This window comes from Cucurbita maxima, unplaced genomic scaffold (assembly GCF_002738345.1).
Source record: "Cucurbita maxima cultivar Rimu unplaced genomic scaffold, Cmax_1.0 Cma_Scf00012, whole genome shotgun sequence".
Classification (NCBI taxonomy): Eukaryota; Viridiplantae; Streptophyta; class Magnoliopsida; order Cucurbitales; family Cucurbitaceae; genus Cucurbita; species Cucurbita maxima.
This window is the reverse complement of record NW_019272028.1, coordinates 3,334,772-3,359,248: the sequence shown is the minus strand read 5'-3', so window position 1 is coordinate 3,359,248 and position 24,477 is coordinate 3,334,772. Positions and strand designations below refer to the sequence as shown.

Below are 24,477 nucleotides of genomic sequence, written 5' to 3'. Positions count from 1 at the left end.
TTTTTTTTTTTTTTTTTTTTTTTTTTTTTTTTTTTTTTTTTTTTTTTTTTTGAATTAAGGTGATGTTTTTGGTTGTTACTTAGATGTGGCCTTCTTTGATAGCCAAAGCAAAGGCAGGTGGACTAGATGTGATAGAAACTTACGTGTTCTGGAACATTCACGAACCTCAACAAGGAATGGTAACTCAAATTCTCTAGTTTCTATTTGTCGAAAAAGGTGACATGGCATGAACCAGAAAATAAAAATCTTGTTTTTTCAGTATGATTTTAGTGGTGGACGCGATATAGTAAGATTCTTAAAAGAAGTACAAGCACAAGGATTATACGCTTGCCTAAGAATTGGACCCTTCATTGAGGCGGAATGGAATTATGGGTAAGAACATGTAGAACATTCCTTTAAATAGGATCATTTCTTAATCTTTGTCTTAACTTTCTAACGCAGTGGTTTACCATTTTGGCTACGTGATATTCCGGGAATTGTTTATCGATCAGATAACGAACCATTCAAGGTATTGCTTTCTTTTTCTTTATTGTAATATTGATATCAAATTGTTAGGTCTTTATGGTCACCCGTTGGAATATGGAACTTGCTCTTATTCAATTGTTATAGATAACGTATATAGTAAATGACTATTTACGGTAAAAAAAATATATATATATATATATTACATATTTATATATAATAGATGGGGTCAACAAGATTATATATAGTAAACTGAAATGATTTCAATAGGTAATTTCTCTATTATTATACATAACTGGAGTCATCAATATAAATCTTTAACCAATATTTCTCATTGCATTTTCTCTCTCATGTTTTTTATGTTTATATAGATCGAGTGTGTGCGTTGTTGTGCGATCCTAACACATCTTACACCTTGTTGGATCTAGCTCACGATCGAAATATGTCGAAACAAACAACTAAAATATGAAGATGGAGATAGACTTTTGAATAGAGAAACCTTAAATCACTTGTGTTTTTCCATTCTTAGCACACATCTAACTAATATTTACCACGAAAAAGCACTGACTAATTTCTTAAATTTAGTAATTTATTTCATAAGTTAGTAACTTATTCTATTAATACAGGTTCGCATGAAAAACTTCACCACCAAGATAGTGAACATGATGATGTTGGAAGGCTTATATGCTTCCGAGGGAGGGCCAATTATACTTTCACAGGTTCGAGCCAGTGGGCAACACCACCAATGAACCTTTTTTTTTTATATTATAGTCTTTTTTCATGTCACTTCTTTAAGAAAACTCATCAATGGAATTGCAGATTGAGAATGAATACTCGATGGTGGAGAAATTCTTTAATGAAAAAGGACCTCCTTATGTTAAATGGGCAGCAAACATGGCGGTTAGCCTTCAAACCGGTGTGCCATGGATCATGTGCAAGCAAAACGATGCACCTGACCCTACGGTATATACATAAACATAATCATATGACTTATATTGTTAAGAATTATTGGGGGTGAGTCTCACCTTCGTTAATTTAGTGGATCTCTATTGGTATAAATTTTTTTGGAGAAGCCCAAAGCAAAGTCACGAGAACTTATGCTTAAAGTGGATAATATCATACTATTGTGGAGATCCGTGATTCCTAACATATATTTTCTTTTCTATTTCCATTTTACTTAAATTCTCAATTGGTAGATAAATACGTGCAATGGGTTCAAATGTGGAGAAACATTCACGGGACCAAACTCGCCTAATAAGCCATCTATTTGGACCGAGAACTGGACGACCTAGTATGTCTTTGCGCTTGCATTGTATCCAAATATTTTGCATATCATGAAAACCAGATTGATATTAATTTCTTGTGAGTGTTGGGTTACAGCTATCAAGTTTATGGAGGCGAACCGTACATAAGATCAGCCGAGGATATTGCATTTCATGTAGCCCTTTTCATTGCTGCAAAGAAGGGGGCTTTTGTCAATTATTATATGGTATTTAGATATAAATCTCTCAATTTTTTTATTTGTTGTTATGAATCTTTAAATATTTAAACCAAAAACCACTCTTCACTTTCTCCCAGTATCATGGAGGAACCAATTTTGGAAGATCTGCTGGTGCACATATGATTACAGGCTACTATGATCAAGCCCCTTTGGATGAATATGGTATGACGTTTTTGAATATCGTATGTTTAATAAATTAGCTCATACCATTCGTAGTTTTGCATCAACTGGAAACTGTTCACCAGGTTTAATTAGGGAACCAAAATGGAGTCATCTTAAGGAATTACATGCTTCAGTTAAGCTATGCACCAAACCCTTGCTTTATGGAACAAAATCCAACATCTCATTGGGCATTCGACAAAACGTAAGTTTATGTTGTAAACACTGTCATTCCATGCAATTTAAAGTTGTTATTCTTGCAAATTATACCCCTGTTTACTTGTAACCGCTCAAACTGACCGTGAGCAAATATTATTCTCTAGAGACTTTTCCTTACCGGCTTTCCCTCAAGTTTTCAAAACGCGTACGTTAGATAGAGACGTTCTCCGGTCACCAATGTGGGATCTTACAATCCACCTCCCTTGAACCGCCCAAACCCACCACTAGTAGATATTATCCTCTCCAGGCTTTCCCTCAAAGTTTTTAAAACTGTCTATTACGGAGAGATTTCTATACCCATGTTAGGAATATTTCGTTCTCTTGTCACTAATGTGGGATGTCACAATCCACCTCCTTTGGAGACCTTGCGTCCTCGTCGACACTTCGCCTAGTGTTTGGGTCTTATACCATTTGTAACGGCTTTGTAAAATGTGTTTTCGTTTGCTAGTGAGAGGTTTTCACACCCATATAAGGAATGCTTTGTTCTCCTATCCAACCAATGTGGGATCTCTCAATCCACCTCCCTTAGAGGTTCAGTGTCCTTGTTGGCACATAGCCTAGTGTCTGGTTCTTATATCATTTATAACCGTCAAATATCACCGTTAGTAGATATTGTCCTATTCGAGCTTTTCTTTCCAAACTTCTCCTCAAGGTTTTAAAACGCGTCTGCCATGGAGAGATGTCTACACCCATATAAGGAACATTTAGTTCTTCTATCCAACCAATGTGGGATCTCACAATCCACCTCCTTGGAGCTCCAACGTCCTCGCTGGTTAGCTCTCATACCATTTGTAACCGCTGAAGCCCACGACTAGAAGATATCATCCTCTTTCGTATTTTCCTTCTAGGCTTCATCTCAATATTTTAAAAACGCGTATACTAGGAAGAGGTTTCTAAACCCATATAAGGAACGTGGGATCTCATATTACTCATCCATCACTTTTGGCAGGCCTTTGTGTTCAAAACTAAGTCTAGAGAATGTGCTGCCTTTTTGGTGAATAGGGGAGTTAAGGACGTGAGTGTTCTGTTTCAGAACGTTACATACGAGTTACCTTCATATTCCATCAGCATCTTACCAGATTGCAAAACTGTGGCCTTCAACACCAAAAGGGTAAGCCTTAAACCAACACCTTGTTTCTCTTATTCCTCATTAATTTTAACCCTTGAAATACTATTCATCAGGTAAGCGTCCAATACAATACAAGAACAATGAAGGCAGTACATAAGTTTGATTCGTCTTACAAATGGCAAGAGTTCAACGAACCGATACCTAACTTTGATCAAACCACGTTAAGAGAAAACAAGTTATTAGAGCAAACGGGTATCACTAAAGACAGCTCAGATTATCTTTGGTACACTATGAGGTAAATTATAAGTGGAAATTCTACCGCTCATAATCAAACTATCGTTGAACACAGCTGAAAACACTCGTGCTTTTTATTAACACCAATCGATAGAAAAATGAGTTCATATAATTATTGGGTTTGACCTTCGCCTGCAGGGTTGAACCGGATTCTCCAGACTCTCAACAAACACTTGAAGTGGGTTCTCGAGCTCATGTTGTGCATGCATTCGTCAATGGAGTTCATGCAGGTGAGTCTTGTCTTTATTTTTATAGTTGAAACTCGAAGAAACTGTATTACTGAGAATTTATCTATTACAGGCTCCGCCCATGGAGCTAAAAATGAATCGAGCTTCTATCTGAATAATAATATTACATTGAGACGTGGAACCAACAACATCTCATTGCTCAGTGTAACGGTCGGGTTATCGGTACGGATATTTTATCTTTCCTTCCATAGTTTGATGCATTTTATACCATCTGAGCGAGTTCTTATGTGAAGGGTTCTGGAGCATATCTTGAGAGAAGAGTTCTTGGACTACGAAGAGTGAAACTTAGAGGCAAAGATTACTCTATGCAACCTTGGGGATACAAGGTCCTTCAATTTTCTAATCTCCTAATACCAACATAAACATATATAAACTTAAAGCTAACCTTTTTTTTTTAACAATGTGTCGAAAGGTTGGCCTATCGGGAGAGAACTCGCAAATATTTTTAGGTTCGGGGTCGAATGATATTCAATGGAGTAAGTTAGATACCTCGTCTCAGCCCCTCACATGGTATAAGGTACTAACCCATAAACAATTTGTAATCGTCCAAGTCCGCTATTAGCAGGACAAGAACGAATGTGGAAACCTCTCAAGTTCAAAATGGAAAGTCCAAAAAGGACAAAATCTGTTAGGGGTGAACTTAGTTGGTTAGACTAGTTTTTCTGCGGCTTGAATTCATTTGTTTCACCATTCTAAATTCATTGCTAATTGACAGACACGGTTCGATGCACCTCCGGGAGATGACCCTATCGCCCTGAACCTTGGTTCCATGGGGAAAGGTGCAGTTTGGGTTAATGGCTGGGGCATTGGCCGGTACTGGGTCTCCTTCCTCACCAGAAAAGGGGAGCCTTCACAGAAATGGTGCACAGTTTATTAAGACCTTAGTCTCTGGTGTTATTATATCATATCTTAATACAGTTATTTCTGTTGTTTCGATCCAGGTATCATGTACCACGTTCCTTCCTCAAGCCAACCGGAAACCTGTTGGTTATCTTTGAAGAAGAAACAGGAAACCCGGTTGGGATCACTCTCGGTGTTGTTTCCATTACCAAAACTTTGTTCGTCGATGCTCAATGCACGTAGTATGGAAGAAGCCTTTACTATCGTATTCATGTTAATAATGACACTATAGAACCTTTCTTGAGACCTATGGGACCTTCAAACAACCTTTCAATAATCGAGACTCGACTCTCTTTTTAGAGCCCTCGAACAAAGTACATCATTTGTTCAATACTTGAGTGACAACATTATCGAGGCTCCCAATTTCTTTATTTGACATTTGAAGATTCTTTTAATATAATTAGATTAAAAGCATGATTCTAATATCATGTTAGGAATTGGTGACTCGCAAATCGTAAATAAAAAAGTTAGGAATAAATAAACCAAGATTAGATAGACAATGAAAATAAAATCGAAAATTTATTATTTTTGTTACTTTAATTATACATTATCAGAAGATTCGGGGATTACGTGGCACATCCGACACGTAAGACAAAATTCTGCATGGTAGCCTGTTGCTAAACAAGCAGAAGTAACCAAAAAGAAAAAACATTAATGGGCCCGGGAACCACTAAAGCCCATTAGCCCGAACTCACACACAGGCCCAGGCTTGCAACAGCCAATTTGGGCCGGACAATGACAACAAGGCTTTTACTCTGGAAGTGGAATATGGGCCAAATCGTCTCTAAAAGGAACCGGGGCGACGTCACCAGGCCCAAATGAATTATGCAGCCCACTTTCCAAATGGGCTTGGGCCATCGGGTCGGGCTTTTGGGGCTCAATGTAAGTCACAACCCTATCCTTTCGGAACGTTAAGTAAATAACAGCAAGAATATAAACGGCCATCAATGGAAATACAACGATCCCAATGAATACATTAGCAACTTTGGGTAAATTGTTGTCGATAAGCCAGCCCACGAAGGCCGTACTGAGATAATAGATATTGATGCCGATGATTGATAGACCCAATATCCATGAGATTACAATGATCTGAAAAAAGCCCAAATAAAATTAAACGTGTTAATGGGCCGGCCCAATAGTTTTAATTTGGGCCGCTGAATGAAAAGGTAGAAAGTTGCTTACGTATATGGAATTCTTGTGGGGGCCCATCTTGGTGGTGCTGCTGCTGAATTTGAGGAGCGGAATTAGAGCGAATGGAAGCTCGAAGGAAAGGATCATCTGTGAAATTACGCAATTACCCATTAAATTGCTTATATATATATATATATATATATATCTTTTTTATTTTTTTTTAAATTACAAACCGATGCGATGATGATAAGACGTCCAGCTCCTTGAGGTCCACCGATAATGGCGACAATGAGACTGGGCGTAATGGCAATGGATCTCGTCATAAGGTTCCTCATCCATGTTTTCATTTTCAGGTCCAAAAATCCCTAAAAAAAACAAAATTATATTTTAATTTCCTAAAATTAAATTTTAATTATGAATTTCCATTTAATAAAATACCTGCATGATGAACTGTCCGGCGTAAGTGCCGGTGATGCTGGAGCTCTGTCCGGAGGCAAGCAACGCTATGGCGTAAATAGTGGAGCTTGATTTTCCCAACACATTCTGAAAATTAAGAAGAAAAAAATTGATCAAAACGGTGCGTTTTGAAAGATATATAAATGGATAATCGACGGCGGCGGACCTGGAGGAGGAAGGAGGCGGAGTTGAGGGTTATGTCGGAGCACTGATCGGCGGTGGATTCAGAGACATGGCCGACCGTACAGACGGTGCCGGAAACTGAAACGACGGCCATGTTTATTAAAAAGGATATGAACAATGCGAAACCGCTCTCTATTAGGAAATACCGGCACGCATCCTGCAGCATCCAAACCCATTTTTATTTAATAATTTTATTGTTTTTTTAATTTAAATTATTTATTATTTTTAAAATGGACAATTACATTTAATTTAATTTAATTTATAATAAGCATAATAATAAAAATAAAAGCAATGGGGAAGGGTCACATACGTTGATACCACGGACAGAATTTGGCACTTTCCTCGACAGCACGAGAGCCGAATGAAGAAACAGATTGTGCCTGCTCCACAAAATATAATAAATTAACAACTACCAAGTTCCGACATGTCGGTTCATGTTATAAGCTTATATAAGTAATAATATTTAAAAGAATCGTACGGCATAACCAGAGCGCCGAGGAGGGCAATGGCGTCGCCGGTGGCACCTTGCCCGTTCAGTTTCGGCACAAACATTCCTTTCAAAACCCCGGTCGCCGGCGGCTTAACGTAGCTCATTTCCCCGAAGAAACACGCCGCCATTACAAACACCAAAATTGCTATCAGCAATTCCAGCTTCCTCACCTGCAAAAAATAGAAAGTTTAGGGGCCAAAATACAATGAACATAAAAATTAGGACTATACGACAATTAAAATATTAAATAATTTACCCCATATCTCTGGAGCCCTATGAGCAAGAGGGTGCTTAAACCGGTGAGAAGAACTCCAGCCCAAACAGGAATATGGAATAGAATATTCAGGGCAAAGGCCGTTCCTATCACTGCAACCAAACAAAAAATAAAGAAATATAAAATTAATTTATTTAACTTGTAAATTAATAATAATAAAATAATAATTGCCTTCTGGAATATCGGCGGCTATTACAGCGACTTCAGCCAGCAGCCAAAGGCAGTACTTCACAAGCTTTGGATATTCGGCTCTACACACTTCTGAAAGGTGTTTTCCTATAAACAAGAAAATAGGAATTAATGTTAATTAATTAAATAATTTAATAATAATAAATATTTGCTTGTTGACAAATTTTCTTAATTATCTTTAAGTGCTTAATTTAGGGAATTTAGGGAATGTTCGTGCGTTTATAAACAAAGAATACTCTATCCATTGATATGAGACATTTTGAAAAAGCTCGGAGTAAAACCATGACAACTTAAGTTTAAAATAGATAATATCATATCATTGTAGAGAGTCGTGTTCATCTAACACTTCTTACTTACCGGTACTTACGCCAAGATTTGCAGCGAGGGATTGAATTATGAGCGCAAATATTAATCCGATGAGCACCACCCACAAAAGCTGCCTCCCATTCAACAGTAACATTTTATAAATCATTAATATATATATATATATAACTAATCCACTGATGTATATATATTACCTCGAATCCGTGATTAGCTCCAGCCTGCAAGTCGGTTTCCACTGAAAATTAACAAAAAAAAAAAAAAAAAAAAATTATTTTCCCTTAAAAAAGATAATATCAATAAAATATATTTTATATATTCTATTATTCACGATACAAAAATATAGTATTTATTGATTATCATTCTCTAAATTAGCCGATATGAGACTTTTATCATCTAACAGCGGGCTGGAGAGGAGAAGTTTACAGTTGCCAGGATCAAGGTAAGCCAATGACACGAGGAAACCAGGGCCAACGTGTGAAAGAAACTTTCTCCATCCAGGTTTCTGAATCATCAACATTAACATAAACTCAAATTTTTAAAATGAAATATATATAGAGAGAGAGAGATTTTTTTTTTTTTTTTTTGTCTTAGAGGGGGACCTGATCGGTGGTGGTTGGTACTTCACGGTGATTTTGTGGCTTCACGGCATCTGCCGGAATCGTAGTTATCTTCGCCGTGTTAACCGCCGCTATGCGATTGCTGCCGCTGCCAAAGGACGGTGTCGCCACTATACTCATCTGTGATTCTTTCTGCTGACTACTTGCCATTTCTTCTTTATCGCTCTCTTTAATGTCGTTGTGGACTTTGACGATCTAACTGAATTAGAAGTATACGTATATATAAGGTGGTTGACTATGCATAACGCCAGCTTAGTCTGCCGTCCAGAGTGTATTAAATTCTTATCCACATATCAACAACATTTTAGATTTTTATTTCGTGAGATTACATTATAGAAAATACTCTTAATTTTTTTTTTATATTATTTAAAAAATATTTGAGTTTGCATGAGAAATGCCGTTACTCTATCACGTATATTAAACATAAACTCGAAAATAATAGGACTATTTTAAGGGATAAGTCTGTCATTTTACATATTAATTAATTAATTAAAAATTTCAAAATAAATATAGACATGTTCCATGCCTCCCATCGTTATGCTGTCTCAAGTATATAAGTATGTGTAGATGTCGAATTGTTTAGACATTTTTAGGGCATGGAACTGAGACATAGAGCTGAAAAGTCGCTTTTAATGAGGTTTTCTTCTTTCTTTTCTTGGCAATGGTCACCTAAAGATTTTTTTAAAAAAATAAATGCAATTGAAAAAATAGTTTTTTTTTTTTCATTATATATTTACGAGATTAAAAGATATTATGGCATCACAAGCAAATGAGAGGTAGGGTACGTCTGAATGAGAGTGATTTTAAGAAAATGATAGTTAGAAACGCTTAAAACAACTGATAGGTGTATATTCTTTTTCGGTAACTCAATCATAAGAAGTCCAAAATTAGGTGTACTCGACTTTGAGTAATCTTTGACATTATGAGATCTTACATTGGTTGGAGAGGGGAACGAAACATTACTCATTAGGGTGTGGAAATCTCTTCCTAGATGACGTATTGTAAAATCATGGACTTGGGTTGTTACAAATGTTATCAGAGTCAGACATCGGGTAATATACCAGAGAAGACGCTGAATTCTGAAGGGGGGTGAATTGTGAGATCACACATTAGTTGGAGAGAGGAATGAAACAGTTTTCTATAAGAATGTGGAAACATCTCCCTAGTATACGCGTTTTAAAACAATGGGAATGGTGATGCTGTGAACTTGAGTTGTTATAAATGGTATCAGAGCCAGACATTAGGCGCGGTGTGTCAGCGAAGACGGAGAGTGGATTGTGAAATCTTACATCGGTTGGAGATGAGAATGAAAATTTCTCATACGTAACGGGTCAAAACGAATAATATGTACTTATGATGGACGGTTCAAAACAAATATGAAACCTATGGAATCTAAATTTTTTAAATATTAAATTTTCGTATTTTTTAAAAACCTTAGTCTCTTAAATATAAAATTTAGTGCCCGTTTTTTTCTAATTTTCCTATTAAATTCCTAAGAATCTTATGCGTATGTCATACAGAATACACCATCTCATGTAATACCGTTGAATTTGGGCAATAACAAAATGCAATAAGCTTGGACGCGTTCCTATTGGATGATTAATAGCGTAAGAGTGTTATTAAACTCATAAATTAGTTGACTAATTACAGTGTGGTAATGATAATGACTATGATTAGGGATTAATAAACACAATTAGGGTGGCATATTATGAGATTATGTCAAGGTTTTATTTTTAAATTATATGATTTATAAATTTATTTTTTAAAAAATGAACATATGTCGTCCGTTGGAAAACGACAAGTCGAATGCGACGGCCCAGCATGACCCAGCCCTTTCCGTTCGGCTTCGGATGGCAGCGCGTCTCCTTCCGCGCGTGAGACAATAAATCATTTTATTTCCACTGCTCTATTTCTCATTTTTAACAAAGTTCCTCCTCAAATAAATTATTTATTTACTCTTCCGTGCTTACGGTATTAATAGTCGTTTCCAACTGTCAATGAGGAGTCTATAACTATAATACGAACATGAAACGGTTGAAGTTGATGACTTGAATCTCAATAAAATAGTGGTGAATATATGTATTAGTCCTTAATCGGTTGGATATGAACCAGATATCGGTTCGGTTTGGGTGAGGATTAGGAGTTCGTTTAAGAAAGCTGTTCATTCCCCTCGGTAGAAAATATCTCTGTGGTCCAAATCGACGGTTCAGATCCATTTTCTTACGCTACGTCTACGAGCGGAGAAAAGTACAATGATTAAGGAACCATCTATCATTTCTTGCAGCACAAAACCGCCAAAATTCCGTTGTCCGTTTCGGTACAGTTTACTCTTCTTCCATTTCATAAGATTTTGTGATTTCAGCGATCAGTTTAAGTTGAATCGATCGGATGAACTGGAATTAGTTCCACACGCTCGTGGTTTGCGCTGAGGAAATTTTCAATCAAAATTGAACTGCGGAAATTTTCAATCAAAATTGAACTCATTGCTCTACAATGTTATTTCGGAGAAGGTTAAATCGGTGGATTCCTATGGTACGCATTTGCGTTGAATTTTTAACTTATTTGATTCTCCAAGTCTCTGCAAACAAATATCTGATTGTCAGTTAGTATTAACTTGCAACATTTCTGGTTTATTTTTGAAACGATTACTGGTTTCGAAGTGTATAGTATAGTTAAGAATGTTTTAGAAGTGTAATGGTACGGAAATAAAAAAAAAGGTGAGATACAGGGAAGAAATCTACATTGCTTTTGTGTTTTGATCTATGGAAGTATAAGGCCAGAACGAATTTTATCAACACTCTAACACGTAGGCTAGCCTTTTAGTTTGATTCATGAAGGAATTCATCAACTATTGATACGAATTAGGGGATGAATTAATATCGTAGAATGTAAGATTTAATTCTTGAATAGAGAACGGAGGTATTAGCTTAGCACAATGAAGAATCACGAGCGTGAGGGAATGCTAGACGTTTGGTAATTAGTAGAAGGTTTTGTTTAGGATACAGAAAATCACATTATAATGTCTAAACCTCCATATGAAGAGCATCTTGCTCATAAAGTTGAGCTGATTCTGTTTTTGTACAATTTCTTGTGTTGGACAACAAAAGATAAAGTCCGTCTTGATGTTATCCTTTTCTACTTCATATCAAATCTCAGTTAACTTTTCTTTCGAATGACAATATCTGATCTTATGCATTTCATTTCTCATATTTTTGCTTTTAGTTCAAACTTTTTGAATCTGCTTATCAGATTCTAAATGATGCAGAGATGCACTCGATAAATGTCATTTTGGCATCAGAGTTGTGTTGGTTGTAGTATAAAGCGTTGTTATCTCGTCTTATTATTACACAACATGCTACGATTTTGTATTGTTATCTGGTCTGTCTTTTTTGTTTGCTTGTTTGTTTTTTTTTTTTTTTAAACCTTGAGGGAAAGCCCAAAAAAGACAATATTTTCTAGCGGTGGACTTGAGTTGTTACAAGATATCAGAGCTAGACATCGGGTGGTGTGTCAACGAGGACACTGCGCCCTCAAGAGGGGTGGATTGTGAGTTCCTACATCGGTTGGAGAGGGGAACGAAACATTCCTTAGAGTTAGAAACCTCTCCCTATTAGACACGTTTTAAAGCTTTGAGTGAGAGCTGAAAGCACACGGAAGATAATGTCTGTTAGTTGTGGGGCTTGGGAAGTTACAATAAGAAATAACATATAACGTTGTTGTATTATCCTAATTAAAATAAAATATTTAAATAACAAACAGGAACCTAAATTCAAAATTCAAAGTGAGTGAGTGTTGAATTTTGAATTAATATTGGAGGCATTTGCCTCTGAGTTGGAAAACCAACAAACAACAGAAATTAAATTAAAAAATATCCAAACATATAAGAAGACAATAGGTGTCTCCATCGGGTGGGGTATTTTCCATTTCTATTTCAAAATTAATTTTTTCTATATTTTTAAATAATTTCAAAACTAATTTTTTTTTAATGAATTTTCTATATTTATTATAAAGTATTTAATTTGTTTTGAAATTTATTTAGATGAGAAAAATACTTTATATTTGGCGTACAAATGAAGTAATTAAAGAGAGTTATTTCCGGCTTAATAACATTATTTTATTTCTTAATTTCCATAAATGCATGATTATTTATTTATTTTTTATTTTTTTTATATCTTTGCTTAGAGATAGAGAGAGAAACAGGGGGTGCTGAAAAAGATGACCAAGCAAAAAAAAAATAAAAAAATAAAAAGAAAAAGACAGATTCAGTGACCGTTTTGAATTCAAATTCAAATAAACTTGAACCGTAATCTGACACCTCCTGTGACTTTCGAAGGTTGCAAAAAGGACCCACACAGAGGGAACAAAACCCTAAGGACACCTACAGATGGAGGTATCAGATTCGTCTGTGACGCTCAAAAGGAAACCCGCAGGCGAAACTCAAATGGGCTCCATCTCTTGTGTCCGCTCCTAACGAATACCGAGTTTTGGACCGACGGTCAGGATCTTCCTGAATTCAAAATTATCCAAATTCCCCGCCTTAAAGAAAAAACCTGTAATTAATTAAAATCCCCTTTATTATAAATCACACTTGCCCTCTCCCCCTCGTTTTCGTTAACGCTCTCTGTTCTTCTTTCGCCGTGTCTCTCTTCAAATCCAAACCCCATCGGTCAAATTCTCTTCAAATCTCAACAACTTTATCTATCTTTTCTTTCCCTCCATCCCCCACTTTTTTCTTTTGGTGGTTGATTTTGATTCTGCGCTTTCTTGGTGCCTCTCTTCTCACGCCAAGAAGGTTGGAGTTGGAATAGAAGAGAGATTTGTTCGAATTCTATTAGTTTTCTTTCAATTTCTTAAATTCTCATCTGGGTTTGATCCGCCATGCCTGCCCATAATCGCCGCTCGTCGTTTTCGTCGTCGACGTCCTCGTCGTTGGCTAAACGACAAGCGTCCTTGGCTTCGTCGACCAACAATGTCGGAAAAGTTATGGTGGTTCCGCCGCATTTGGCGAAGAAACGAGCTCCACTTGGTAACTTAACGAATCTTAAGAATGCGTCTCATAGTGCTGCGAAAAGCTCTGTTCCGCCCCCTGTTATGGTACTTACTTGACTCTTGATGGTTTTTGTTGTCTGGCTTCATTTCGTTTTGTTTTGATTTTTTTTTTTGGAATTTGACTTTCTGAGTGTTTCTGAAATGAATTGTTTAAATCTTGTCAATGGAACCCAGTTTCATTGCTGAATCTCTGTACCCTTTGTTGTTTCCAGGTACCCTGTGCAACCAAAGCTGTCAAGACCAGAAAGGCACCGACATTGCTTGATGTCAAAACGACCAGTGTAGTTGTCCCTAGCAATGTCACAACTTTATCAAGAACTGATGCCACTGCTATCTCAAGTAGTATGGCTGTCTCTCCGACTAAATCAGATGGAGCTTCAGTTTCCATGGATGAAACTATGTCTACTTGTGATTCTTTCAAGAGTCCCGACGTCGAGTACGTGGACAATAACGACGTCCCAGCAATAGATTCTGTTGAGAGGAAAACTAAAAGCAGTCTCTGCATTTCAGGTCACGTACCAATTAAAGGTTAGCTCATGGACAAATACTTGAGGAAGTGTTTTTTTCCAAACCAATTGTTCTTGTTTTGTACAAATTTCTCAGCAGCTGTTTGGTGCCATTTGCAGGTAGCATATGCAACAGAGATGTACCAGCAGAAATGGAAACAGATGGCCGCATCATTGATGTTGATACTGATTTCATGGATCCCCAACAATGTGCTACAATTGCTTGTGATATCTACAATCACTTGCGAGCATCTGAGGTGATGATTCTCTTCTTTAATTTACACCCATTGTTATGCCTTGAGAATTAGTTTTTAGTTTTGAGGTTGTTGAGGATTATTGGGAGTGAGTCCGTTAATTTAGTGGAAGATCATGGGTTTATGAGCGAGGAATACTATCTTCATTGGTACGAGGCCCTTTTGGGGAAGCCCAAAACAAAGCCATTAGAGCTTATGCTTATAGTGACAATATGATACCATTGTAGAGAGTCGTGATTTCTAACCGAGGTCTGATTGTTTAATGTTATTAATGTTATTGGTTCAGGCAAAGAAAAGGCCTTCGACGGATTTCATAGAAAAAGTTCAGAAGGATATAAATTCAAATATGCGAGCCATACTGATTGATTGGCTCGTGGAGGTAGCAGAAGAGTACAGGCTTGTGCCAGATACTCTATACTTGACTGTGAATTACATCGATCGATACCTATCGGGAAATTCGATGGATCGACAACGGTTACAGCTGCTTGGTGTTGCTTGCATGATGATTGCTTCGTAAGAATTCGATACCATTGATGATCTTTCCGTTTCGTTTTCTTTTCGATTTGATCGTCTGATGTTGACTGTAAGAAATGTGCATTATTCCAGAAAATATGAAGAGATCTGTGCACCTCAAGTGGAAGAGTTTTGTTACATAACTGATAACACATACTTCAAAGAAGAGGTTTTGCAAATGGAATCATCTGTCTTGAATTACTTGAAGTTTGAAATGACAGCTCCAACACCCAAATGTTTTTTAAGGTAGTCAGTCAATGAATTGTTGTTGTGATGTTCACTTTCCTTTATAACCATTTCTTCTTTGTTGCAGACGATTTGTTCGTGTTGCTCGAGGCGTCGATGAGGTTTCATCAATGCAGTTGGAGTGCTTGTCGAACTTCATCGCTGAATTGTCTCTTTTAGAATACAATATGCTCTGCTACGCCCCGTCGCTCATAGCTGCCTCGGCGGTTTTCTTGGCAAAGTTCATTCTTCTCCCGACTAAGAGACCATGGGTATGGAACCATCCTCTATCTCTATCAACTCTAGTATGTAAGGGTGTGCAAACCTCTCTCTAGCAGACGCGTTGACAGCAATATGTAATGATAATATCCGTAAGCAGTGGACTTTGCAAATAAACCAATTAAGCTCATCCTGCTCTTGTGATCTTTGGTACAGGACCTCACCTTGCAACATTACACACATTACCAGCCATCCGATCTCGTCGACTGTGTTAAGGATTTGCATCGCCTCTGCTGTAACAGCCATAGTTCAAGCTTACCAGCAATCAGAGAGAAATACAGCCAGCATAAGGTCAGCTTCTTATCCACTTCTGCCTGACAGAACATGATTCTAAGTTAAATTCATACGTTGTTATGCTGATATGTTGGTGTTTTTTTGCTAAAGTACAAACATGTGACAACGAAGTACTGCCCTCCGACAATACCGACCGAGTTTTTCCAGAATCGAACCCAGTAGAGACAGTGAAGATTGGAGAGAGACATAAACTGCCACTGCTTCTTTCTGCACAATGTCGGGATCTTGGCGGATGGTTGTAATGTTGTAGCTAATTACGAAAATTCCGAGATTTGTACAAAGATCAGTTCATATGTTTGTCATCCTTCCTCATAATTTGATGTTATAAAGAGCAATGAAGGGGAAGTGACTCCGAGAAATCTTTACATTGATTCTTTTTTTACTTCATCTTAACATTGTGAATATACCGTCAGGTCGTCAGTTTTGAAATTCTTCTCGTCGTCTTCACCCGCATTCATTGAAATGATATCGAGGATATTTAGCTTGACTTATTGAAGGATTGAGGTTGCTAAACTAAATGGGTTCGGATACGACAAGAATATTTGTTAAAATCACACCATTTAGATGATGGTGAAAGTTCTCTTTATAATCATTTACCGAGTAAATAGAAAAAGCGATAAATAGATACAAGATATTTGCGTCGAATATGATACTTATGGTAAACCGTAATAAGAGACTGTTGAGAATTATTGAGGGTGAGTTTCACCTTGATAATTTAGAGGAAGATCATGATTTATAAGTGAGGAATATTATGTCTATTAGTACGAGGTCTTTTGAAAAACCTTAAAACAAAACCACCAGAGCTTATACTCAAAGTGAACATTATCATACTACCGTGGAGAGTCGTGATTCCTAACACATGGTATCAGAGCCATACCCTAAACTTGTCAATTGAATCCTCAAATATTGAACAAAGAATTGTGAGCCTCGAAAGTATAGTTAAAAGTGACTAGAATGTCGAACAAAGGGTGTACTTTGTTCAAGCGTTCTAAAGAACGGAGTTGAGTCTCGATTAAGGGGAGACTATTCGAGAGCTCCATAAGCCTCAGGGGAGGTTTATAGTGTACTTTGTTCGAAGGAAGAATTACCGAGAATTATTGAGAATGAGTTTCATATTGGTTAATTCAAGGGTAGATCATGGATTTATAAATGAGAAATATTATCTCCAAATGAAACATTTTGGGAAAGCCTAAAGGAGAACTTATGTTCAAAGTCGATAATATCATACCATTGTATAGAGTCGTGATGACTAACCGACAAAGCATTTATTTTTACCCCCTCCGGAAGAGAACAGTTGTGGTCGGTTGGGAAGGTGAAAACGTGGAAGGCCTAGAAGAACTTGCCGCCGGCCGTGAAGACTATTCTGTGGCCGCCGTGGGAATTGCCGCCGACGGCGGAAGGTAAGAAGATAAGTGAATAAGTAAACAGAGCAGAATCAGAGACATGGCCAGTAGTGAAGTGACAGTCGAGACCACAGAGGTGCAGAAAAGCACAAAGAAGAACAAGGGTGCCGTAAATGGTCGGGAAGTAGACACGCTGGCAGATAAGTGGGTCCTACATTTTTGGAGTTCTGTTGACGTGGAAAATCATTATTGGGTCAGTTACATCGTTTGTTTGAAATTTTGAAAACAAATTTTTTTAAATAATAGAAAATTAAAATCCAACCTCAACTATGAAACCACATTTATTTATTTACATATAAATAAATAAATAAAAAAGAAAAGGAAAATGAAATTGACAATTTTTTGGAATCATAATAACAATTATTTTTTCGCGGAAAAACATAGAAAACGAAAATTTGATCAATGAAGAACATACTCTCAAGTAAATGCGTTAAGGAACTGAATCACTGTAGCAGCTGAATTTTCTCTGCTCCTCACTTTCCTGGAAATTTACAGATTTTCTCTTCCTCTCTCTCTCTCTGCCACAGAAGTATTTTAAGTTTTCGGCATTTTAATTTCAATCCAAATCTACTGAGCATTTCTTTTGTTTTTCGCTTCTATCCTTCAGGAATTTCTGCGATTTCATAAATGAGCTTTTTGAGGCCGTTTATGTTGTATTCTACGCTGCGATGGATGACGTGCTCGAGTTGGGGTTTTCCAAGATGGCCTGGATTTGACGGCTTGCTCAGATGTCTTGTGGTTTTGATTTTGTGGTCTATGTATTTGGAAATTCATTTCATTCCATCGTCGTCAATGTATCCAACTCTTCGTATCGGAGATCGAATTCTCGTCGAGAAGGTAAATTTGTTGAGTTCCTCTGGTTTTAAGATGAATTTTGGAATTATCGATCAAATTTTGAATCGATTTAGGTTTCTTCTGTTGTTCTGAGTTGATTTCTTGAGTTCGCCTAGATTTTTTAGGGCATTGTTGTGCATGTTAAATGATGATCGTAGAAAAGTAGATGTGGATTGAGATCAGATCGAACTCTATGTTGGTTATTTACTTGGGATACTTAAACCCTAGAGTTCTCGAGACAAATGAAATGCTCAACGATAACAAGAATGAAAGGAACTGTTGATGTCATTTACCTTAGACTTCAAGGAAATTTTTCATGTGATCTTTTTCAAACTAATACTTAATGTTCTGATTGCATCTTGTTCTTCTACAGGTTTCTTATTACATCAGAAATCCTTCTATAGATGACATTATAACCTTCCGAGACCCGACACAGGTTAGTTTACAGATAACTATCCTATATGTCTTTTACTTCAACAAATTTGCTTTTTAACAGTACTCTGTTGGAATAATGGCGTGCTATAGCAATCTGGACGCAGAGAAGAGAACCTCGTTGTAAAGAGAGTTGTTGCTAAAGCCGGAGACATGGTTGAGGTATGTAAGAGCTTTCTTATCATTACGCTATTGCTATGTGTCACATTCGTACTCTTGCGGTATTAGGACAGCGATTGTGCGACATTTGTTCTAACTCAGTGAACAAGTCAGCTGTGAGAAATTCAGATTCGGGACAACGTTGCGTATGGTTGAGCCTTGAGTTACGTTTGAGAGAAATTTTTAGAAAACGTGAGCGAGAAAATGCGTTGAAAACAATTTGAAAGAAAGTAATGTTATAAGCTAAAAGCGAGTAGGCAACAACAACGGTTTTGATAACATATAACCCGAGTAGGAAGAAGTGACAACTAGTAATATCCCTTATAGTACATTTTGGGGCATTTTAGTCATGATTTTGGTGAATGGTCACACACCTCCGTATTGGCACAACATGAAATAGTAAAGGCGTATCTAAGATGAAAGCATGTAAAATGAGTTTGGAATGGGCATGTGCCATGGACAACACGTTCTGGACAAGCATGACCGGGATATCCAACATGCGGCCATTATACAATACGCCTTAGACAAACATGACTGTGACACTATGCAACTAAACTTGGTGCCATTGGCTCTAGTAGTAAGAAACTATGATACTTGGTGTATCCGAGGTTCTAGGTTGTTCAAGCCCATACAGAAAAATGTGTAAAGTCTCCTAGAGATTAGTTAGAGAGAGCTACGAGAATAATGCAAGAAATGGAACTCCTCAAAATGTACATCTACGTTTCCTTATTATTAGTCAGAAACTTCTACAAATTCCACATCAATTTGCAGGGGAAGAATCGTAGAGTTTAAGAAACTAATCATTTTTGTGGTTTTTATCCGACACATTCCAGGTTTGTGAGGGATGTCTCTATGTCAATGGTATTGCTCAGGATGAAAGGTTCTTAGCGGAGCGGCCAACATACACCACAAAGTCAACTGTGAGTTTTGTTTCAAACTCTACCTTCTTTTTCATTTCAATGCATCATCCTGCAATTTTCTATGACAGCACTAAGACTTCTAAAGCACGCCCTTAGGGATTTGATAGCAGAATTGAAATGGTTAAGTTGATTTGATTGTGCATGATGATTGGGTATGATGATTGGGTATGATGATTGTAATGGTCCAAGCCCACCGCTAATAGATATTGTTCTCTATGGGCTTTCCCCTCAAGGTTCTTAAAACACGTTTGTTAGAGAGAGGTTTCCACACCCTTATAAAGAATGCTTCGTTCTCCTCTCCAACCGCTGTGGGATCTCACAATCCACCCCCTTCGGGGCCAACATCCTCATTGACACTCGTTCCCTTTTCCAATCGATGTGGGACTCCTCAATCCACCTCCCTTCGGGGTAGTGCGTCCTTGCTGGCACACCACCTCATGTTCACTCCCCTTCGTAGCTCAGCCTCCTTGCTGACACATTACCCGATGTCTGACATTAATACCATTAGTAACGGCCCAAACTCACTAGCAGATATGGTCTTTTTTGGGTTTCCCTTTCGAGCTTCTTCTCAAGGTTTTTAAAACGCTGTTGGGAAGAGGTTTCTACACTTTTATAAAGAATGTTTCATTCTCCTTCCCAACCAACCAATGTGGGATCTCACCAATTATCTCCAAATTCATGGCATTGATTTGTTGGAGTTACATGCACTCATCTCTGACTAAAACCATATTAGTTTCCTGCAGAAAGTAACTTGGAGTTTCTAGTTGTTAATTTTCGCTTGTTTCGAACTTGCAGCAAGTTCCAAAAGGCCATGTTTACGTGTTGGGCGACAACCGCAACAACAGCTACGACTCCCATATTTGGTCAGTGTTACCAAGTTCATGTTATATATGCATGTTATGTTTGCTGGGTGCTGGGTGCTGGTTCTGATCATCTCTGTTATTGTATTTGGTATAAGTTGCAAATAGAAGTGAAGGAATGGAGTATTCATTTTATTGTTCTTTCATTTGAACAGGGGACCTCTTCCCATCAAGAACATTATTGGGAGATACCTCTGGTCTTGCCACAACCCAACTACCAAATGACTTCATTTAACACTATCAAGTTTGTAAGTTCCACATCCTCATATAACATTATTTTATTTTTCTTTCATAGATATGATTCTATGAATAAAGAAACAATTTTTTTTAATTTTTTTATTCTGATGTGTGGTTGGTTAACTCTGTATTCTAAAATTTAGTATTAATATTATAAATATTTTTGAAACATTGTACTAATAGTTTCGTCTTATCTTATTTATGATCGTCATCATTTTTGTTACGTAGTTCCCTCACTGATTTCGACTCCTTCATTATTAGCATCTCAAACTCTCTCAATCGTTTGACAGCTTTCAGACATTCATATTTCTTTTGCAATTTATCCCGAACTTCTTTTTTCTATTTTACGATCAATAATTCTAGCAACTATATGTAAGAAATTGAAACCATAGTGAAGATTCTATAATCTAAATGTTACATTGGTTTGATATGATTTAATTCTAACGAAATATTTTAGTATCAAATCTCCCAACAATTATATTATATAAATTTTACGATTTCTGTCAATTCATATGATTTGATTTGATTTCTCGTTGTTCTATTTTGAGAAAAACTACTGTAATATTAGTTTAAATTAATTAGAATATATTAATTTTTAAAATTAATTTAGACAGTGATGAAGAGTAGTGCAAATTAATTATAAATTATAATTAATTAAATAGAAAATTAACAGAAATGACCAAAAATGATTAATAATAAAGTTTACAAGTCAGAGTATAAAATGAAAATTAAATTCTTAATTTAAAAGTAAAAAAATGTAAAAAATATTTTAAAATTTAAGGATGAAATAAATCTAAATTCAAAATTTAAGGATAAAAATATAATAATTTGAAATATTATTTAAAAAAAGTTTATAAAAAAGAAATAATTGAATTCACGTGTCTCTATCTCTCTCAACCACTGGTATGACATGTCTGTGTTGTCAAGCAACTTGCACTTCCAATTGGCCAATCATAGGAGCAGTTTTGTTCCATTCACATTATCAAAGAACACACTTCAATTATTTTTCTTAATTTCCTTTTTATTTTTAAAAACTACTTTGGTTCCAATGGGTTGTATCATTTTCTAATATTATATGTATTTCCAACCAAATTAGTGTATACCACTGAACTCAAAACTTTAATTCAAATCGAGCGATCAAACAAATACTGTGAGAAATGTTTAAATTGAATGATTTTGACATATATAATCGACAACCAACCCTCGAAAAAAGAGTTAAATCATAGGTTTAGTCTCTAAATTTTTAAGTTAGATTAAAATCCCAGTGATCATTAATATCAGTGTTTGACTTAATATAATGACACTGTGAGATTAAGAATATTTTCAACCCACCGTCTACTTTCATATTGACTATTACGTGTGGGTCTCATCGACCTAACTAAAGTCAATGATATATACTAACCTAACCATTTAGGCTATATGCTATATCGAAACTTATGAGTTGACATGTGTTAGTATTATTTATTTAATACTATTAATATTTTGATAGGGATGAGCTATTATAATTTGATAGGCCATTATTTTATGTATGGTATTAATAGATTATTCAATTGACTATGTTAGTGCTCTCCTCCACATTCTAAGATTCCCTAAGATTTTTAAAAATGGTCAATTTATATATTCTTTTTATTTTTTATTTATTTTTAAGGATCAAAATGAAAATATATATATATATATATATATATATATATAATTTATTTTATTTTAAATTATATAAAATATGTCTCAAAGTTTTTTATTTATTTATTTATTTATAAATAAATCAAAAAATGTGTAAAAAAATTAAAAGACAAGGATTTTTGAAGATAAGTATGTCCTTTTGGATAAATTTCTTTTTAAATAATATTATTTGTTTAAATACAAAATTTGAATATTTTGAATTTGAATTTATGGATTTCATAAATCCCTTTTTTTTTTAACTAAAATTAAAATTTTGATTTCGATTTTAAATATGTTTATTTATTTATCTTATTGGATTCCTCATGATGAAAAGACCTAAGGCAAACCACGAAGAATTTGAGGAACAAAGTTTGATGGTTGAGGCTTCGCCACGTGTACGAACAAAATGAATTGTGACCCCACATCCATTAGCTCAATTATGAGTTTTAATTAATTTAACAATTAGTCATTTGACCAAAAATAAGAAATTATTACATTTAACAGATTTAGTGTCCATAATTAGAATACATAGTATTAAATTATTTAAACATTTAAAACATAAATTTATTTTTATTTTTATTTTATTTTATGAGATTTTAATTATTAGTATTTTAAAAATAAAATAAACAATTGGACGATGGCATCCAATTCAATCCAATTTAAGTTAGGTTGATAATTCTATTCAAATCATCTCAGGTTAGTCTGTATTCGAATCATATTGTAATACAGATTTATGTTGAAAATTATTGAGAAGAGTAGTCTCACCTTGACTAATTAAAAGGAAGATCGAGTTTATAAGTAAAGAACGGTATCTCTATTAGTATGAGACATTTTGGGGAAACCAAAAGCAAAATCACCGAAGATTACGCACAAAGTAACCAATATTATATTATTTGTGGAGGTCTGTGATTCCTGACAATTCACACAACCCTTGATAAATATTCTCTTTATCATTTACAAGGAAAATCTCGTGAAAAATACGAGACATTGGAATGTTGTATTAGGTGACATTGCCTTGTTCCTCCTTTTGTCTTAGATTGATGCCTAGGCATCACGACTTCGTCGGACCTATGGTTTCGAATGAATCTTCAAATTGAATCATCTTCAAAATAATAAGATTCAACAAAGCAAACATAATATATATACATAATTTAGTCAAGATTTTGAGTGACCTCGACATTCTCTTACCTTCTTTGAGGTGCAGTAATGATTGAGCGGTAAAAAAGGAAGGTACAACCATGACTGAACCTTCCAAAAAGAGGTGCAATCATGATTGAGCCATAAAAAATGAAGATACATTTTATCATAAGATATAATATTTAGAGTATATATTATTTATGGAATATATTTTAGATATTATATCTTAATATTCTTTTTTTATGATCTGATTTATAATATATTTTATTTTTTTTCTCATTTTTTATTGGTAAGTATGAGTTGCTAGCTTATATCATATTTGAAGCTTATGAATATCAACGAGAACATACTTTCAATCTCAATTCTATTTCTCATTCTTAACATATCAGCTCATTTATGTACCACTTTTTACTCGAACGTGCACAACATCCACGAACACAATTCCCATATTTTGCTTGATTGTTTCACGTCGAGAATAAGAAAATAATAGAGTTTTTACGCATTTAACCCTTAAAATAAGAATAACCATTCAAATAAATAATAAATAAATAAATAAACCTTTTAGCCTGGCGCAATTGATCAAATCAAAACGGGGAATCTATAAGATTAATGTCTCTGCTTTCTCTCAACCAAAATTTTTTTGATTCTTTTTTTTTTTATATATATATTTTTATTAAAAATTAATAATAAAATACACGGCAAAGAGTATAAACATTTATCGGTCCCTTTCACACCGTAAACTTTTGATAAATAATATTCCTTCAAAAAAGCAAAATTTTGGAAACATAGAACAAAATATATACTATACCTTATTCAATGGTCGTATTTTTCACTCCTTTCACTATTATTAAAAGATTAAATTCTGGGTATTCAAATTTTATATTAATAAATTAAATCATACTTCTCGACCGTCCATGCTTTTTATATTTTTACTAATATAATATATTTGACATGTCATTTAATAATATATTATTTTATTTACGAGCTTCGTTCCGATGGGTGGGAATTTGATTCCCTTCCTCAACCTATGGGAATAGATATTTATTGATTTATTTATTTATTTATTTGAAGGGAAGCACAAAGAGTGATGGTCGAGTGAGGTTTGAGATTATTTAAATAAAATCGCTTTTTATTGAAACTATTAATATTAATAAAATAAATAAAGAAATAAATATTTAAAAAAAAAAAAAAAAAAAAAAA

At 35.4% G+C, this 24,477-nt stretch overlaps 4 protein-coding genes across 4 annotated transcripts in view; 3 read left to right on the top strand and 1 right to left on the bottom strand.

Annotated features, from left to right (window-relative positions):
- LOC111487828 (beta-galactosidase 16-like) overlaps positions 1 to 5,097 on the top strand; it is a 6,143-nt gene extending 1,046 nt beyond the window's left edge. Inside the window, exons 2-18 of the mRNA XM_023135375.1 lie at positions 84 to 179; positions 260 to 372; positions 442 to 508; positions 1,089 to 1,181; positions 1,282 to 1,425; positions 1,659 to 1,753; positions 1,843 to 1,951; positions 2,041 to 2,125; positions 2,209 to 2,327; positions 3,291 to 3,452; positions 3,524 to 3,705; positions 3,843 to 3,934; positions 4,005 to 4,114; positions 4,186 to 4,278; positions 4,365 to 4,469; positions 4,668 to 4,813; positions 4,894 to 5,097. Of these exons, the coding sequence (XP_022991143.1) occupies positions 84 to 179; positions 260 to 372; positions 442 to 508; positions 1,089 to 1,181; positions 1,282 to 1,425; positions 1,659 to 1,753; positions 1,843 to 1,951; positions 2,041 to 2,125; positions 2,209 to 2,327; positions 3,291 to 3,452; positions 3,524 to 3,705; positions 3,843 to 3,934; positions 4,005 to 4,114; positions 4,186 to 4,278; positions 4,365 to 4,469; positions 4,668 to 4,813; positions 4,894 to 5,035 (1,953 nt within the window). The 3' untranslated portion in view covers positions 5,036 to 5,097. The remainder of the gene's footprint in view (positions 1 to 83; positions 180 to 259; positions 373 to 441; positions 509 to 1,088; positions 1,182 to 1,281; positions 1,426 to 1,658; positions 1,754 to 1,842; positions 1,952 to 2,040; positions 2,126 to 2,208; positions 2,328 to 3,290; positions 3,453 to 3,523; positions 3,706 to 3,842; positions 3,935 to 4,004; positions 4,115 to 4,185; positions 4,279 to 4,364; positions 4,470 to 4,667; positions 4,814 to 4,893) is intronic.
- Positions 5,098 to 5,348: 251 nt separating this feature from the next.
- Positions 5,349 to 8,719, bottom strand: LOC111487830 (metal transporter Nramp5-like). Its single transcript, XM_023135378.1, has 13 exons — positions 8,499 to 8,719; positions 8,323 to 8,401; positions 8,094 to 8,134; positions 7,933 to 8,011; positions 7,558 to 7,662; positions 7,369 to 7,478; positions 7,101 to 7,282; positions 6,933 to 7,002; positions 6,606 to 6,779; positions 6,422 to 6,526; positions 6,217 to 6,348; positions 6,035 to 6,130; positions 5,349 to 5,941 (listed from the first exon to the last, which is right to left on the bottom strand). The coding sequence occupies exons 1-13, from the start codon at positions 8,664 to 8,666 to the stop codon at positions 5,603 to 5,605; spliced, it is 1,680 nt and encodes a 559-aa protein (XP_022991146.1). The 5' UTR covers positions 8,667 to 8,719; the 3' UTR covers positions 5,349 to 5,602.
- A 4,116-nt stretch (positions 8,720 to 12,835) lies between these two features.
- Positions 12,836 to 16,021, top strand: LOC111487831 (cyclin-A1-1-like). The gene is made up of 8 exons (XM_023135379.1): positions 12,836 to 13,610; positions 13,778 to 14,093; positions 14,192 to 14,328; positions 14,612 to 14,838; positions 14,932 to 15,084; positions 15,152 to 15,335; positions 15,499 to 15,633; positions 15,727 to 16,021. Exons 1-8 carry the CDS (start codon positions 13,395 to 13,397, stop codon positions 15,796 to 15,798), a joined length of 1,440 nt encoding a protein of 479 aa, XP_022991147.1. The 5' UTR covers positions 12,836 to 13,394; the 3' UTR covers positions 15,799 to 16,021.
- A 1,393-nt stretch (positions 16,022 to 17,414) lies between these two features.
- LOC111487833 (chloroplast processing peptidase-like) lies at positions 17,415 to 20,581 on the top strand. The gene is made up of 6 exons (XM_023135382.1): positions 17,415 to 17,876; positions 18,247 to 18,309; positions 18,399 to 18,467; positions 19,298 to 19,384; positions 20,180 to 20,247; positions 20,400 to 20,581. The coding sequence occupies exons 1-6, from the start codon at positions 17,667 to 17,669 to the stop codon at positions 20,467 to 20,469; spliced, it is 567 nt and encodes a 188-aa protein (XP_022991150.1). The 5' UTR covers positions 17,415 to 17,666; the 3' UTR covers positions 20,470 to 20,581.
- The last annotated feature ends 3,896 nt before the right edge of the window (positions 20,582 to 24,477 follow it).